At 34.8% G+C, this 17,372-nt stretch overlaps 2 protein-coding genes and 1 non-coding gene across 3 annotated transcripts; all 3 read right to left on the reverse strand.

Moving 5' to 3' along the window:
• Positions 1-857: 857 nt before the first annotated feature.
• LOC101222895 (40S ribosomal protein S25-2) lies at positions 858-4,797 on the reverse strand. Its single transcript, XM_004144614.3, has 4 exons — positions 4,641-4,797; positions 4,069-4,143; positions 2,746-2,880; positions 858-1,312 (listed from the first exon to the last, which is right to left on the reverse strand). Exons 1-4 carry the CDS (start codon positions 4,641-4,643, stop codon positions 1,199-1,201), a joined length of 327 nt encoding a protein of 108 aa, XP_004144662.1. The 5' UTR covers positions 4,644-4,797; the 3' UTR covers positions 858-1,198.
• LOC116403586 lies at positions 3,140-3,283 on the reverse strand. The gene has a single exon (XR_004216391.1). It is a non-coding gene; the product is annotated as a small nucleolar RNA snoR2/U65 (small nucleolar RNA).
• A 4,697-nt stretch (positions 4,798-9,494) lies between the features above and the next one.
• Positions 9,495-13,036, reverse strand: LOC101209702 (fructokinase-like 2, chloroplastic). Its single transcript, XM_004144642.3, has 5 exons — positions 12,806-13,036; positions 11,875-12,215; positions 11,115-11,758; positions 10,125-10,596; positions 9,495-10,025 (listed from the first exon to the last, which is right to left on the reverse strand). Exons 1-5 carry the CDS (start codon positions 12,889-12,891, stop codon positions 9,802-9,804), a joined length of 1,767 nt encoding a protein of 588 aa, XP_004144690.2. The 5' UTR covers positions 12,892-13,036; the 3' UTR covers positions 9,495-9,801.
• Positions 13,037-17,372: the final 4,336 nt, after the last annotated feature.

Genomic DNA, 17,372 nt, shown 5'->3' on the forward strand with positions numbered 1-17,372 from the left:
TTCAGATAGCCCAACAACAGGCATTTGAAATGTTTCCATCCACTTAAATCAATACTAGAAGGACCAACAAGGTTTCCTTTCTTTTCCAATTTCAGCACCTTCCAAATATCAAGAAAACTTCCTCTCTTGTTTGTCGTTTTTTGAATCCAAATGAACCCTCCATTGTAGAAAGTCTTTTAGAAGAACTTATGGGACTTCGAGGTTTGCAGAACTTCCTCCAAGGAATCAACCAGCCAAACAATTATAACTTTGCTCTTCTAAAAGCATGTAGGATTTGTTTAGATGAGATTGAGTTACGTGAATCACCCTCCCTTTGCTATTTCTATCAAAAAATTTATTTTCGAGGCCTGCTTGGAATCATCACTGTTGATCATTGGAGGAAGACTCCTGCAGTGTAGGGCAATGAGGATGGAGGGAAGCGATTGCTCGGTTTAACTTTTAACTACTACATATATAAACAATGGTTGATAAAGACCCATAAAACTGATAAGAACGGTATAAGTAAGATTAACCACACTTTTATATATATATATATTTGATGAAATTTTCTAAAAAGATAAAAAAATGAAATTATTTGAAACTCTACCCATAATAAGAAAACGAATTAACAAAATCAATGAAACATTATTTAACAGACCTAGCCCCTAGGTTCAAGTTTAAGTACTGTAGTTGCATCCACGCCATTTGTTACACTCCATTTAATTCCATCATTTTGATGATATCAAATCATTAACAAAAGCAACTTGTAGAATATTATAAACTTGGAGGTCCAAAAAATAATATGTCCAATATATTATGACTTGATTTTTAAAAAAAATTAGATAAATTGAAAGAAATGAAAAGTCAAAGAGAATTCGTTGGTCAAAATGGAGAAGGATTTGATAAACCAATGAGCCATTAAATAGTGCCATACTACACTTTACATAAGATGTTTCGGTATTTTTTTCTTCAATCGACAAAGTAGAGAGCACAAATCTCTAATTCCAAAATCAATAGTACATGCTTGCTCATTTGCTAGAAAAACTCAAAGAAATGAAAGCAAAAATTCAAATTATATAAAAATATATCCGATCAAGCAGTGCAAATAATTCATCCAGTTCTAAATGCAAACATGTAAATATTCAAAATCATAGATATTAGTTCCTGACGAGATGCAAAGAAAACCAAGATGTTCCTCTTTTAAATGGCAACTTTTTTATCATGTGTTTGTGGCTCTGGTGTATATTTGCTGGCTAGAATGAGCAGATATGAGCCTAATAGAACCTCTGGCCATTAAATCCTTGATCGCCCGACGTGCCAATGATCCATTGATCTGATAAAAACAGTCAACGAACAAACAGGATTTCAGAAATTTACCCTCTATAACAATCCATCCAAATAGAACGAGTTAAAGTTTTGTTGGAATGACATTCTAACCAAAGAAAACCCACTTTGTTTTGGATGAAGATATCATATCCTTCATAACAAGAAGCAGTTACAAAAGATTTACTACTCTTATGGTTTAATGGGAGTTTAAGTGGCTGAAGAAAATTTGTTTATCCTCAAACGGAGTAATAAATAATAATGTACAAAACATACCGCCGGCTGAAATGAGATATCAAATTGAAAGAGAACACTTGGTAATTGTGTTAACCATATGAATAGATATGAGTATAAAAATTGGACTACCGCAGCATCTCAAGTGAGTGACACATTTGGAATAGGTAAGTAAAAAAAGGAGATAAATTATCCAAATGGACATTTGTATTTATGAAGCAGATATAGATACGAGATACAAATATGATAAGATAGGTCGATAGGTCAATTTCTAAATTTCTAAAAAACCCCTACAGATACGTTTGAAGATACAGTATTTTTTCTTTAAAAAATCTAGGATATAGACAGATTATGGAAGTACAATGATCAATAGAATGCAATAGAAAAGAGATAAATTGATCTGAAAAGAGGAAGAAGATTAGAGATAAGTATGAAAATAAACTAAGAACTTATTTGTTAAATTGTTGAATATATTCAAGAGGATTATATTTTACTAGTGGAGACTCAAATGCGATGACGATGACGATCAGATGATTCTAATATTTGGTCTTTTATTTATTTTTGTCGTTATAGTTTTGAGTTGGGAAATATTGCATGAGTTACTTATCTTTTTTCTTTAAATAAAGGTTAGAATAAAAATAGATACGTCGAATCATGTGTCAAATACATGTCAGATACATCAGCCAAAGCGAGAATCAAATACGCATCTGAGAAGTATTTGAAAGTATTGGTATCTTATACAAATTCTTTGCCTCACATGAAGCATGTGTGCTTCATAGGCATTACATAAACTATGTACCTATAATTTGAGTCATCCCAGAACAAATCCGACATGTTTGGGAACCATAGAATACAAAAATACAATAAAATGTTTCATGAAATGAATATCTAACAAATGAAGTTTGATATATGCCAGTATAATAAATGCAGGTTTTTACTTGTATTTCAAATTATGTGATTATCATACATTGGAGTTCATAAAAACCGAGAAAGAAAGCTCAACCTATAATCGCACATCCCCCATTTCTATTCCTTCTATTTTTAATGGATCAAAATCTTATTTTTAAACAAACAAATGATCGAAAAATGTAGTGGGGCACATAAATTTCAAACGAGTATTAGGAAACTTGGTCAATATTTAACAATCAAAAAACATGCATATTTATAACATGTGAAGGTACAAGCTAAATGGGATTAAGCAAGCCATACCCTTAATCTGTCTGAAATGATAGCAGGAGTAATAAGCTTGAACTTTGGAGCTTCTGAAACAAGCTTGTCATAGGTTCCCTGATCAAACAATACCATGTTGTTCACCTTCTCCTTCTGCTTTCCCTTGCTCCATTTCTGAGTAATAAACAAAATAAGAATTAAAATTATACAATTAATGGTAAGAATGTAAGATTTACAAAAGCATTCCTCAAACTAACCAGTAACAGGGATCAATGATGTACTATACTCACTCGACTCCTAAACACTAAGACATATTTTGAAGACCGTTTTGTTTTTAATTTCCAGTTTTTTAAAATTAAGCTAGTTTACTTGCCATTTCTTTACTATGATTTCACACTTCTTGAAGAAACACCCTAATTTAAAAAGAAAACAAAAATGTAATCACCCAAAACAGCTCTGTAAATCTATAGAAAAAAGATGAACAGATTCCTATCAAGATGTGAAAAAACTTGTTTTTGGTTAAATCATAGCATTGTTGGTCACTGCCGTGGAGCTATCGACGACGTGGCATAGAACCAGTGAAGAAACACATTCTGAATTCTAAATTCCAAATTCCGAAACCAAGTTTTAAAGAAACTACAGCCTCTTTTGATAACAATTTGGTTTTTTGTTTTTGGTTTTGAAAATTGGGCTTACTTTCCCTAATTTTTTTACAATGACTTTTATCTTTTACAAGAAAACATTGGAATTTTTTTTTTATATATAGAAACAACTTTTATTGAGAAAGAATGAAAGAATACAAGGACATGCAAGAAAACCCATCATAGCACCCCACCTATAAAAAGAGATTCCAACTAATTAAAATTTTATATCTAAGGAATAAAAAGGTCTTCAAAACTAAAGCCCAAAGGGACACAAAATCTAATCAAACCCCAAACCTCACTGGTTCACTTTGGTCCTTCTCTCTACCGCGACACACCCGATCATTCCTCTCCCCTCAAACATCCCAAATCACGGTGCAAAGCTCAGCCATCCACAGAAAACACCCTTTTTTCTTAAGGGCAGATGGAGGAGAAACATTTGAATTCATAGCGAAATTCAGACAGGCGGAAGTTAATATTTATAAGCTTAATTTTCAAAAACCAAAAACGAAATAGGTGTGAAACAGGTGTGAAACGAGCCCTACATTGTTTAGTCTTCACATTTTCCCTTGAACTTTGAGTACATGTTAGAATAAGAAGCTAACTAAACAAATAATTTTAGGTAGAAAGAAGTGCAGTTTATAAAGTTTAACATTTCAATCAAGCAGTTATCAAACTGAGCCTAAACTTCAAAACAAACAGTCATCACATAACAAATTACCTTCTTCTTCTGCTTTCCTCCGCCAGATTTAGCGGGCTTGGAGGATGGAGGAGGAGCCTTGTCCTTCTTAGGTGCCTGCCATATGGATACCAAGTAGGATAAAGTTTATATTACTGAATTCATAAATCACACAACATATAGACTTCCCATCCTTTCCTCACTCAATAAAATCATTACTTGTACATTTTCCCCTTGGACCGCACAATTACATATAGAAAATTGAAACGGATAACCGTCATAATAATTTATAAAATCACAGAACTATCAACTTAGCCATATTTCAAATCCAATAAAATTTATTTAAAAAATCACTGCCGTTCAGCAGTTCAATCAAACTGATTCCGCAACTTAGTCCATCTATTCTGCTTTGATTTCCAGTGACGAAAAGTGTATAGAAAGATGAACTCAAATAATAACGTGGCTAATTTTCCAAAAAACATAAGTAATTTCCCAAAACAATTGCGGTAACTTGGAATAGGGTTCTACACTAGGCTTAGTCGATTGGACAGGGAAAAGAGAGTAATAGAGGGAAGAAGAAGAAAATTTTGAAGGGTTTTGAAGAAATAACATACCATGTTGAGTAGATTTAGGGCTGAGAATTTGGATGGAGGACGAAGGCAGAAGGTTGGTGTGGCTGCCGGCTGGAGCTCCGAGTGGATGTGGAGAAAAACTAATATATTTTAAAGAGTGTAGGGTTTCTCGGTTAATAACTATTGGTCAATTAGGGTTAATATGGTTTCTTTTTTTCCTTCTGCTTTTTTTTCTCATTGTACAAACTATTCGTGTTGCCTAGTGGAATCTAGAGAATGAATGTTTCATTAATTTCAAAAGATATTCTATACATTTGTTCCAAAATACAAGAGATAGATATTAAATTTTTTCTCATTTGAGGTACATAACAAGACATTCTTAAGTATGACATATATATCTTCAAAATACAACTTTAAATCTCTCACTGCTTCAGTTGAGATCATCTCTCATGTTCCAACCTTGAGACTGATCTCGTTTTCTAAAAGCTTTTTCCAATAACTATTTTCTTGAAATGAGAGACAAATATGATTAGTGGCTCATGAATCTAGTATCCATGTTGAATTTTTATATTCTACTAAACTTCAACAACTAGTAAATCATATTGACCTTGCGTTTCCTTCTCTGCCTTTTTCTCTGCAAGGTACTTGGGCAGTTCCTTAACCAGTGCCTATGTTCTGGCGACATTGGTAACACTTACCTTTTATGTAGCTTTCTTTCTATTGTTTTGTTTGGGAGTCTTTCCATTTTCCTTCTTTATTTGAGCATTAAGTTTTGAGGGTCCAACTTTAGTTCTAGAGGACAATCCTCTTGAAAACTTCTTTTTTGTGATAGCAACATTTGCCTCCACTTGCTTGTCCCTTACCTTTGGTAAGGTTCTGGAATCACTAGAGCTCGTTCTGAAGGGTTGTGAGATTAAACTCTATCTTGCTCAGAGAAGCATTCATCTGAAATTGTATGAAGCTCTTCAGAAGAGACTCTAAGATAAAGTTAACCTAATTATCCTCATCGATGCCACCACCATTTACTTCAACAATGTTGAAGTGCATCATCAAGTCTAGGACATGTTCTCTAATAGAGGTCCTCTCCTTCATTCGCTTAGTGTAAATCTATTTGATTGCCTCATGTTAGGGACAATTCTAGTTGCCCAAACATTTTCCTTAATGAATAAATAATCTCTTTATTTGTGTCTAAGGATTCATATTTCTTTGTCAAAACATCAGACATGCTAACAAGAATGTAGGCATGGGATTTTTCATTAGCTTTTACCCATTGATCATATGCTTTTCGACTAGTTCGATTCGCATTAGATGTAGATTTTGAGGACATTTTTCATTTAAGACAATTCTTAAATTGTCAACCATTTGTATCGTGTTAATACTTTATTTTCATGCCGCATAATTATCGCCATTAAGTTTTTTGAAAACTAAAAGTTGAACTATTGAGCTATTCATGTTGAAAAAACAAACATATTCTCCTAGAAAAGCTATAAACATAAAGAAGTCAATCTAATTTAGCAATTATTTATAATGTACCCTTCATTATTTGTATTTTGCAACGATATTTCAAAGGTTTAGAATAACCTCCACCAAAGGGTAGTCGATTATTCCTCCTCTGAACCAAGACAATCTTGACTAGATACTAACTCTAGAATAACTACTTATTCTTTATAGCACTTAGTTATCGCTACTTTGGTCGAGAATGTACTAACAACTTAGTAACTTTTGTAAGTGTAACTCGCCATTTCGAATCATATAGATCATAATCAATATGCTTCTGAAAGTGGAAAGTCAATATGAAAACCGATCTAAGAAAACCTATCCATATTTGGAGTTCGTGGTGTTCTGAATTCTATAATACAATCCTACGAAGGGAACGTCGCTCCAGAACAGACAAGCAGACTCATTATAGAAATCTCACGGTGTGACCTAATGAAAGAGATCGTGGGATGTATATCCCTCACCCACTTACTATGACATACTTCCCTTATTCACCTTGATATTGATCCATGCAAACACTCTCTGAAGGGAGTCCGCTTCTATGCACGGCCCAAAGCTTTGCATAGACCTCATGGTGTGAACTCTTAGAGACCTATAACTAAAAGTACACTACTTCTCTCTAGTTGAAGTGTTCTATAACAGTTTTTAAGGGTTTTTAATACTTTAGGGTTACATTTAGGGTGACTTAAACAAATCATAAGTCTAGGTGAAACATTCGAGCATAACCATTATGTCGGATTATAATCTACTATGTCTAGGTGATAAACCAGTTTTATTATCTCACACCTCTCACGTATGCTCATAAAACTAAGTTAATTCATAGTTTGTAATCATATTCTATTCAATAAAAGTCGTTGAATACTATAATCTTAAATCCAATAGTACAAAATCAAACCTCTGTAACTTTTCGATTCTTCGATATCTTCTCATGAAAACAAACATGGAACCACCACTAGAGCTTACTCGCTATTCTCTAGACATAGAACGAGGTTGTGGGACCCAATGAGTGAAGAAAATTGAGAGAGGGATAGAAATTGAAGGTAGAATTTTAGGGTTTGAGATTTGCGAGACACAAAAGTCTTTAGGTTAATTTTGTAAATAAAAATTACAACAAATTGCCAAAAGTTTTTGCTTAATTTGAAAAGAAACCTATTTATAACCTAATTACATGCAAAATTGCATGTACTTAATTGTCCAAATCTCAACATCTAGCATTCCACTAACCATTATAAGAACTTAGTGGGCTAAGCGTCTACATCTCATGTAGCCACTTATCCCAGTCAATATTAGTAGGATTATCGAACAAAATATTTGATTTTTCCACTAACTTAGTCCCAGGGCAATATGGTCAATTGACCATTTAATTCAAAGTCAAAAGTCAACATTTTGATTTTTTACCATTTTGTCCGTCTTGACTAATTCCAACCACTCGGACACAAATTCACATTCATTTTTCTAAAATTTAAATCACATTTGAACATAAAGCCAGTCAATGTTTGACTTTTCAAAATTGAAAGTCAACATTTTGACTTTTTACTACTTTGACCATTTCTATCAATTCCAAGTTTTCAAATATGAATATGCATTCATATTTTTTTAATATTTAAATCACATTTAAACATAAAGCTCTATATCAAATTGATAATCGACGACTATATCACATATATTCGTCGTTTCTATGTCTTTACCTAATTCGAACAATCCAAATTATTCCAACATATTGTTTTAAGTTAATTCCATATTGAGCTAGCAGGAGAACCTAATCAACATTCGTTAATTAACTAGTTATTTCACTAAAATTCTGTAGTTTCACTCCTCTCACTATAGATATATTTATGTTAATCTGATATAACCATGATCAGTAAGTCAATCATTCACAGGTTGTTCGTAACCTCGGTTGGATCGAAATACTATTTTACCCCCAAGATTACATCGTGCTCCTTAAGTCCCACTGACCTATTAGTGTTGAACAATTGGTTTTAGGACCAACCTATAAATCAAATTCCTCTAGGGCCATTGAGAGGGAGTGGCTACTTATTCAGACTTGGATTCAGTCCTTAAGGGAACAACTTATCTACTAACCCTAAAATGGGTAGGAGTGAATTCCGTCTTACACTATATGTCTCTAGCCATCCACCTAGTCTTAACTCTAAAATGGGAGGCTTATTAAGTTAGTGTTGTTGAATTGTCCTCACTTATGCAGATCCAAGGATAATTTCGTTTGAACAAAAGTTCATAGTTAGCTCAAGATTAAGATCAAGTTATATAGATCATCAATAATCGAAGTAATCAATTTCATACAGCCAACAATGTTATAACTTAAAAGTGACTATTTTATGGTTTCAATCTTATGTAAACTCTTTACATAGGATGCCCCATCTTCTATGTCTTTACATAAACGATAAAATATTTTCCTAAATTCTAGATTTGCCCTTGATATTGCATATGATTTGTCACTTCTATTCCTTCTTCTTATCTGTGATTTATTCATCTTTTCTTCCAGACTTCTTTAACTCCTCTTCTAGATTTCTTCTATTTTTAAAACGATTTATTATTCTGTTTAAATCTCAAGAATATTCAAAGATCGTTTAAAATGAGTATTGAACTTCATGTAAATATTAACTTTATCTTCCTCATATTCAAGAATATCAAGATCGTTTAAATGTCATTTTAACATTCTAAACGATTACTTACCTAGTCAACACGCTCGTTTAGCATGATCAATACGATCGTTTAGATTTAAAACCTCTTTCTTATCGTTTAGAAAAAACTATACGATTATTTGAATATGAACGAAACAATCGCTTACCATAGTAAACACGATAGTTTGAAGCTCTTTTATCATCGTTTAAAAAGTACACATTCATCGTTTAGCATGATCATGATTGTTTAAAATTGAAGCCTTTTTTCCATCGTTAAAAGAACTATCATTCTTTTAGACCGTAGTACACGAACATTTAGAAAAATGATTACTCACGCGTGTGTGTGACCAATTAACTACTTGTTGACAAAAGTATTTTTGGTATTTCTCATTGTAGACTGGTGAACTTTTTTCGTTTTTTAAATTATTCTATAGAGTGTAAATATTTTACCAGATTCAAGTTAGAATTGCACAACTCTCGAAACAACAAATATTCAAGTAGAGTACACATGAAAAATATTTTACCAAATATTTAAGTCACACATGAAAAAGATATAGTCAAAATAAGTTTATTTAAAAAAAATATCTTAAGTGATGAATTTTTCGTACTTTTATATAACTAAATGAGGGAGTAAAACTAGGGAGAGCACCATGAACATAAAAAACCAAAGCTGACAGACTAAAACCTACCAACCCAACTTTGATGAATGTTTAGCCGAAAAAGGCTCAAACCGACTTTAAAAAGATTTCTAAAGAAATTAAAAACAAAAACTAGAAATAAGGACTAAATTAGTGGCAATAGCATCTAGAGACAAGCAACCCAATTCTTTCGTACAAAGAAGGAAAATAATTCGCACATTGCAACCGAGCTTGGAGTCTCTCTTGTTAAGACAAGGTACAAGACTACACTACAAAATTTCTATTGCAATAAAGCCACATCATAGCTAAGTCACATTGGGGAAAACACTTATTTTCTCATAGCAGTTGAGGACAAGGAAATGGAATCCTCTGTTCTGTGGCATACAACAAACAAATAATCTACATCCATCAGTGCTAACAATAAAGTTAACTTACAGCAGCAACTGTGCGGAATTCGACTTCTGTTATAGACCGTATGCCATTTTCGTCTGTGGTCACTTCCTCTGTGTCATCATTTGGAGGATAGCCACGTGTTCGTCCAAGTAACCATTGGTCAATTACGCCACAGTTGATTGCATACTTTATTGAGCGTTCTAAGTATCCCTTATCAGTAACCAGATGGGGCTGAACTGATAACATTCTCATTAGAGCTGCAATGATGGAACAACAAAGAGGTTAGCAAAAATCATAAATATAAGTTTAACTAAGATTCAACTTGTTGGAAACAATCCTTGTTTAAGAATGTTTACCAGCTACGATGCCGTCTCCTGATGCTGACATATCAGAAGTGAAAGGGGTAAGTGGGGCATCCTCCATTCCAAGAATAGCGCCATCATGCTCCTCGGTATAGAAGTGTATTTTAGAAGTTCCGTTAGTCACAAACAAGACCTTGAGATTTTCATGCCAAAGTGGCTTAATAACTTCTGGTTCATAGTGGACAAATTTTGAACTATCATTGTTTCTGGTGTCAAATTCCTCTGATGGCTGGATCCCACAAAGGAACTCGAGCTCTTGCTTCGTGACCTCAATAATATCTGCAAGATTCCACACTTGTTGTATGAACTCTATTGTTTCATCACGAGAGTGCCAAAGAGGTAAAGGAAGGTTCAAATCATAAAAAATAACGCTCCCCAACTTTTTAGCAATTTTAATGGCTTTCATTGAAGTTGATCTCATATTCGGATCAAGGAGGGAATGTGTGCCAAAGTAGAACATTTTAGCCTGCAAAACAGGATGCCAAAGGTACAGTAGAACATATGAGTTGATGATCGAGCCATATTAGTGAGAGAAAAAAAGGGAGTCCAAGATAACCTTGAGATTAAGCTGATATAAGGTAACTACTACCAGAGTACAAAACTGCAGACCTTTAAGATTGCTAGTATCTTTTTTCTTTATTTTATTATTCCAACTCTCACCCTTAAAGCTCAAGCGACATTTGAGAGTGATTAGATATATAAACATGGAATTCATTTATAATGTTCACAATAAAATATTAGATTATATGTGAGGGATATATTTTACATGAACAATATCAGAATAATGACCAGAACGCTGAGACAGAATATTGCAAATTATGCTCGAAAACTAATAAATTAAACAGGTCGATATATAATGTGCACAAAGCCCATAGATTGTTCGTTTAAAAAATTACTTGTAATCTCCACACTTTCATGGGAAAAAGAGGAATAAAGTTCAGTTTAGTATTTTCTTTTCAATACAATGAATTTTGAATCTTTTACCTCCTTTAACACATCTATGTTGATCTCTGACTTTGATAAATAATCTTCTGCACTAGATTTAACACAAGTCATTTTCAAGCGACCCCTCTTGCCAATTTTCATATGTGACACAGCTGTTGTCCGCTTACTGTCAACCCGAACTGATCGAGTCTGAACATTATTCACATTCATATAATACAACATGGCCTGACCATAGTCATCATCACCAAGTTTTCCCATAAAAGCTACTTTTCCACCCAAGCTTGAAAGTGCAATTGCAACGCTTCCTGCAGATCCTCCAGGTGCCCTAACAAACTTTTCTGGGGCCCATAATGCATCTTTCAGTCTGTCGTGGATTTCATAATCGAGAAGTCTGTTTGCTGGCCTTCCTGAAGGCACAAAAGCATGGTGTGCAGCTCCAAAGCAACAAACAAGAGGAGGCCAACTGTATGTGACACTTACATCATCTCCCTCATCGGTACCAAAATCAAATTCCCCGTCACTTTCATCAACATCATTTCCAATGAGCAAGGAATTTTCACCATCACTAACTTTAGATTCACTAAACTGAAGGTCCATACTATTATCCTTCTTCTTTGGCTTCCTCCCTCGCCTTTTCTTCGCCTCAGCTTTATTGTCCTCCACGCTAGTTGAGGTAGATGCAGCTATGAATTCAATTATTGGTTCAGCACTTACAAGATATAAAAAGGAATGAATAAGCTAAATGGCACCACACTATGAGCATAAATCCTGGATAAAAGAGTGCATATGAATAGAATACCTTTGCTTTGAGACACTCTCGAGGTTGTCTTAGAATCTTCTACAGATGCATTAACAATGCTTTCCTCAACTTCAGTCTCATTCACTGAAGATACTAATTCACTTTTTAGGTTCGGCGTATCATCTGAGGTTTTCTTTCTAGTACTTTTGGTGGTACGTCTAGGTGTCCTAGGAGTCTTCTTCTTTCCAATCTCCTCTTCATTGAATCCGTCTTGAACTAAGCTTTCTGAAACTTTCTTCTTAGAAATAGCTGTAACAGCCCATTTATAACGTACTCTAAGATCCTGATGTTGGTTTAGGTTGAGGAATGGGCAGTAGTGAAATGTCCAACTTGGCTCGCATCTGTATCATTTAAGAAACTTGTACATAAAACTTTCTTTGCCTTTACAGGGCTGTTGGAGAGTAACATAAGAGTACATTAAGAAAATTCATAAGCACCTTAAATGCTTTGTGAGAAGGCACATGTAGAGTGCTTTTGTCTAAAGTGCTTGAACGAAAAGCCTTTTAAAAGCAGTTTTAAGAATGTAGAACTAATGTTACTAAAAGCCTGGTTGGATAAGTACTTCGAAAGACGTTCCAAACCTGTCCTGAGCTTTTTAGAAAAATTCATAATCGTTTTGAACATGGTAACTAAAAGATAGTGGAAGCTTTGGGGAAGCAACAAAAAGTTTGAATGCGGTTCAAATGTCTGTCACCATCCCAAAGAAAATCATATCAAACCCACTTAAACTAAACAAATTATGATAATTCAAAGCAAGTTAAGCCGATTAAATTGTAAGCACAAATTCAACATTCCTACATTTTCAAATCCACAACAATATCCAAACAAAGTAAACCCAGATTAACTTCTTTTTTTTTTTTTTTTGGGGGGGGGGGGGGGGATTTTGAAAAGATAATAGATGAACGAAGTTAAGGAGGAGTAAATAGAGAACCTGGGAATAAGAAGAAGCTGAGGAAATGAAGAAGCCATAAACATGACTTGGGATTCCTTCAGAAATGGAAGGCCTGTGAAATTCATCTTCCCATCGGCGTTTCCCTTAGTCCTTAGCCACAAGAGAGAAGAGAGCGAACGAGGGTTTATGAGTGCGAGAGAGATTTTTGTGAGCCTTCAAATGGATTTGGGGGAGGATGGTGAGGATGGGTTCTCCTGTAAAACGGTGCGCTTCGAACACGTTTGTTGAATCCAAATCCAAAACCCAACGCCCAACGGTTCTCCCTCGTCCTTGCACTTACTACCAAATTAACTACTCAAGTGAATCATAGAATTAATCTTACCATAATCTTCGACATTGCGATAAAACTAGTGTTATAATAATATGCGTTTGAAAAAGGTTTATTATTGTTATTATTATGATAGCATGTATTTAATAGAATGATTAAGAATGGTAGTGTTATGATAATTTATGTTTGGAAAAGGTTTATTATTGTTAGTAATATGATAGCATGTATTTGGAAGAAGGATTATGAATGATAGTGTTACGATAATATGTATTTGGAGAAGGATTACGATAGTATGTGTTATGATAATATGCTTTTGGGGGAAAGATTACGATACTAGTGTTATGATAATTTTTTTATTGTATAAAATAAACAGTATTAATATATATAATTTTAATAAATCATTTTATTTTTTGTAAATATATTTTCCAATATTTTTCTTACATACCTCGCTTATTTTATAATTTGGTTTTTAAATTGTTATGTTGCACCCTTTTTTTTTTCTTGTGTTGTTGACACATAATGCATAAACCTAATAGTGTAGGCAAATGTAAATTTGAAGCCGACATTCAAGGAATAATTGTCACACCCCCTCCCGGATTACCTGCTTTGGACTCGTGAGACAGCGTGAAGTCAATTGATACCATCTCATGTCTTGATGATACAGCTGACCCTATTTCTTTAATCTATTAAATTGCAGCATAAACATAAATCTCATTTTTCTCATTAAGAAAAATTCAAGTGTAGCCCAACCATTACAACATTAAATTATACATAATGTTACTTATAAAGGTTTGACACATCAAGATTTCTATGCAATTCTATATGCAACCTCCATCCTTCTAAATATTAACTACAACTTGTAATTTTTTTAAAGAGACTGGTTTGCATCGCAACAACAAGCCCTTCTTGAAAAGTGAGAAAACATTTTGAAAGAATGAGCTTAAATGTCCAATGAATGATATTTTCAAAACATAATTTGCAAATAGTTATGCTCGATACTTTTTGACTTCAAACATAGAAATCATTGAAACATAGTACAGTAAATCCTTTAGAAACTTTTCATAAAGATTCCTCAAACAGAATTTTGCCTACTCTTTCCAACCTTCCTCCATAACATTTAAGAATATTATACCAATCTCCTATTGTACATTCATAATATAGGTTATATATCAATGAACCATTTTATTTTCCATAGACAACAAGTCTTCACTGATGTAATCGCATTCAGCCCTTATATAGAGCCTTCATATCACAAATGGTGTGCCTTCACTGATGTAATCGCATGAGGCCCCTCTATAAAGCCTTCACACAAGTAATCGAATTGGGAACCATATGTGCACATTCAGAGGTAATTGTATAGTACTAGCATAAATCCATGAAAACATTTAAATAAGATTTTACCTTAGCTTGGAAACCATAAGCATTTAAGAAAGCGTTTAAATGCAATCAAACATATAAATTTCCTTATAAATTACTTAGAATAAAGTATTCACAAACCAATGCTAGTAAGCTTTAAACCATTGTATCAAATAACATTTGAAAACCAATTTTACTCACTCATAAACCAATGCTTGTATGCTTCAAGTCTTGGTATCAAATAACAATTTAAAACCATCTTTACTCACTCACGTGACGATTCCTTCCTTAGCTCGAGAAATTTCACCCAATTTCACTTTTCCTAAAAATAGGATATTTATACTCCAATTAATCCATAATAATAGGAAAATACCAAAACTTCAAGTCAAATTGGCAAAAACACCGAAAATTGTCCAAAATGGCCTAAAATGGCCAGCTGGCATGCATGAATGGGCAGTAGGCCTGCTGTGTGTCACGATCATACTTGTCCAAGGCGTGTTTGCCTATGGTCGTATGCTTCGAATACCCCCAATTTATCTTATCTTGATGTCTTATATCTAATTTAGGTAGTTGCTTCCATTTTAAGTCCTTAAAGCTTGGGTGTGACGTTTAAGCATTTTAATATGCAAGTCTACCAGAGCTGAAAATGTTTCAAATGTACTATAGGGGAGGCATACCAGTTGAATCCCCGCCCAAGCATTGTCGTACTCTTTGCAAGCAAACTTTTTTCCTTGCAACTGACAGTCTCAATGCATATTGTAACATCGATTTCAATGTATTTCTTTCTTTCTCGCGTTTTATAAACAATTTTCTAAAAAACGCAAAGGAAGATTACATCCTACGTCGACTTTGTCCGCAACTTTCAGATTTTGATTGGCTGACTTGTTTATCGAGTTAGAACAAATGTCGCACAATCGTCTGTTCCGAGGTTGAAATGTTACGATTGTGACAAGTGATATCAAAACCAAATTGGTTGAGTGACAGTTGAGACAAAAATATGTCAACTACGAAACGGACGGGTAAGACCCATGATGAATGATTGGTGGGGATCGAAGAGTAGATGCTCCACCTGGTGGAAGTTCTAATTTCATCCGATTTCTTAAAAAGTGGCTTGAGGAAGTTTCCAAGAAAGTCGATGCTATTAATGCGATGTTCGGTCGTCTCGACGGATTACCCATACAAGATTTGTTGACTAGAGTTGACGCTGTAGAGTCACGAGTTGTGAAAAGTGGAAGCGGTTACCTATGAGTGTAGGGACAATTCATCAGGCTTTGTTGTACAGATAGAAGGAGTTATTGAGCTAGATAACTCCCACAAGAACATGTTGGAAATGATAAACGACATGATAGAGGATTTTCGAGCCACCCTCGATATCAATAGGAATGAAATCGCAGAGGTGAACACAAAGGTGAACCTTACAATGTGAGCTATAGCAAACCAAGCTCCAACTGGAGGAGCAATTTCAGTTAGCAAGATAAAAATCCCTGAACTCAAGCCCTTCTGCAGGGCGAGAGATGCAAAGGTGCTAGAAATTTTTCATCTTTGATATCAAACAATACTTCAAGGCCACAAACACCATTACAGAAGAAGCCAAAGTGACATTGGCAACCATGCAACTGTCGGAAGATGTGAAGTTATGATGGAGGTCTCGGTATGTTGATATTCAGGAAGGATGTTGCACGATAAATACCTGGGATAATTTGAAGAAGAAACTTCATTCGTAGTTTTTTTTTTTAGAATGTTGACATTTTGGCTCGGTAAAAATTGTGTGAACTAAAACACACTGGCACCATTCGGGAGTATTTGAAACAATTTGCGAGGCTAATGTTAGACATATGTGACATGACAGAAAAAGACAAAATATTTTGTTTTGTCGAAGGGCTCTGAAGTCGTGGGCAAAGACTAAGCTATATGAACAGAGGGTTCAGGACCTCACGTCCGCCTATGCAACAGCCGAACGTGTGTTTGATATGTCTAGTGACCTTCAAGATACAAGACGTCACCAAAGTTGTTCACCTGGAAGAAACAGAAGTAGCACACCAATTGTCCCAAAGTTGTCGGTGAAGACAAGTGTCCTGATAAAGATCGCAGGCCTTCCCAAACCCAGAGCTGGAAATAACTGGTGAGGACGCTATAATCCAAACACCCCAAATTGTCCTCTTAGTTGCTACATATGTAAGGGGTCACATCAGGCTAAGGAATACCCAAATGGATCGGCCTTCAATAACTTTCAGAACTCTTTGACTCTAGAGTTAGATGACAAATTGAGTAAATCAGAAAGGGAAGTTGGTCAAGTGGAGGAAGTTGAGAATCCTAGAGTGGGGGCCATGAGATTCTTATCGTCTCTTCAGAAGAAAGTGGAGGAGACAAGTAGACGAAGGAAAGGGGGTCTAATATATGTTGACATTTGAGTCAACCAAGAGCATGCAAAGAGCACTATGGTTGACTCTAGTGCAACCCACAATTTCATAATGGTGGCAGAAGTCAGATGACTGAACCTTCATTGGAAGTGGGATACAGAAAAAATGAAGGTCATGAATTCTATAGCTTTACCCGTCGTCGGATTAGTGAAGCAAGCGGAGATACAGTTGGAAGGATGGAGCGGTCTTGTAGACTTCATGGTTGTAGGTATGGATGACTTTGATGTAGTACTCGAAATGGAATTCCTCATTGAACATCAAGTGATCCTAATGCCTTCAGCCACATGTCTAATGATTACTGGGTCTATCCCCACCGTTGTGCAGACGAAACTTCGTCAGCCCAAAGGATTGAGAATGATCTCGACCATGCAACTGAGAGAAAGTCGTGTTCGAGATGAAACATTGTTCAGGGACATCCTGCTTAGGCCTACCGGTAGCCAGGGGAAATAGTTCAAAAAGACACAAGGTGTGTCGTAGAGAAATATTGTGATGGGATGCTCGA

Source organism: Cucumis sativus, chromosome 4 (genome assembly GCF_000004075.3).
Source record: "Cucumis sativus cultivar 9930 chromosome 4, Cucumber_9930_V3, whole genome shotgun sequence".
Classification (NCBI taxonomy): Eukaryota; Viridiplantae; Streptophyta; class Magnoliopsida; order Cucurbitales; family Cucurbitaceae; genus Cucumis; species Cucumis sativus.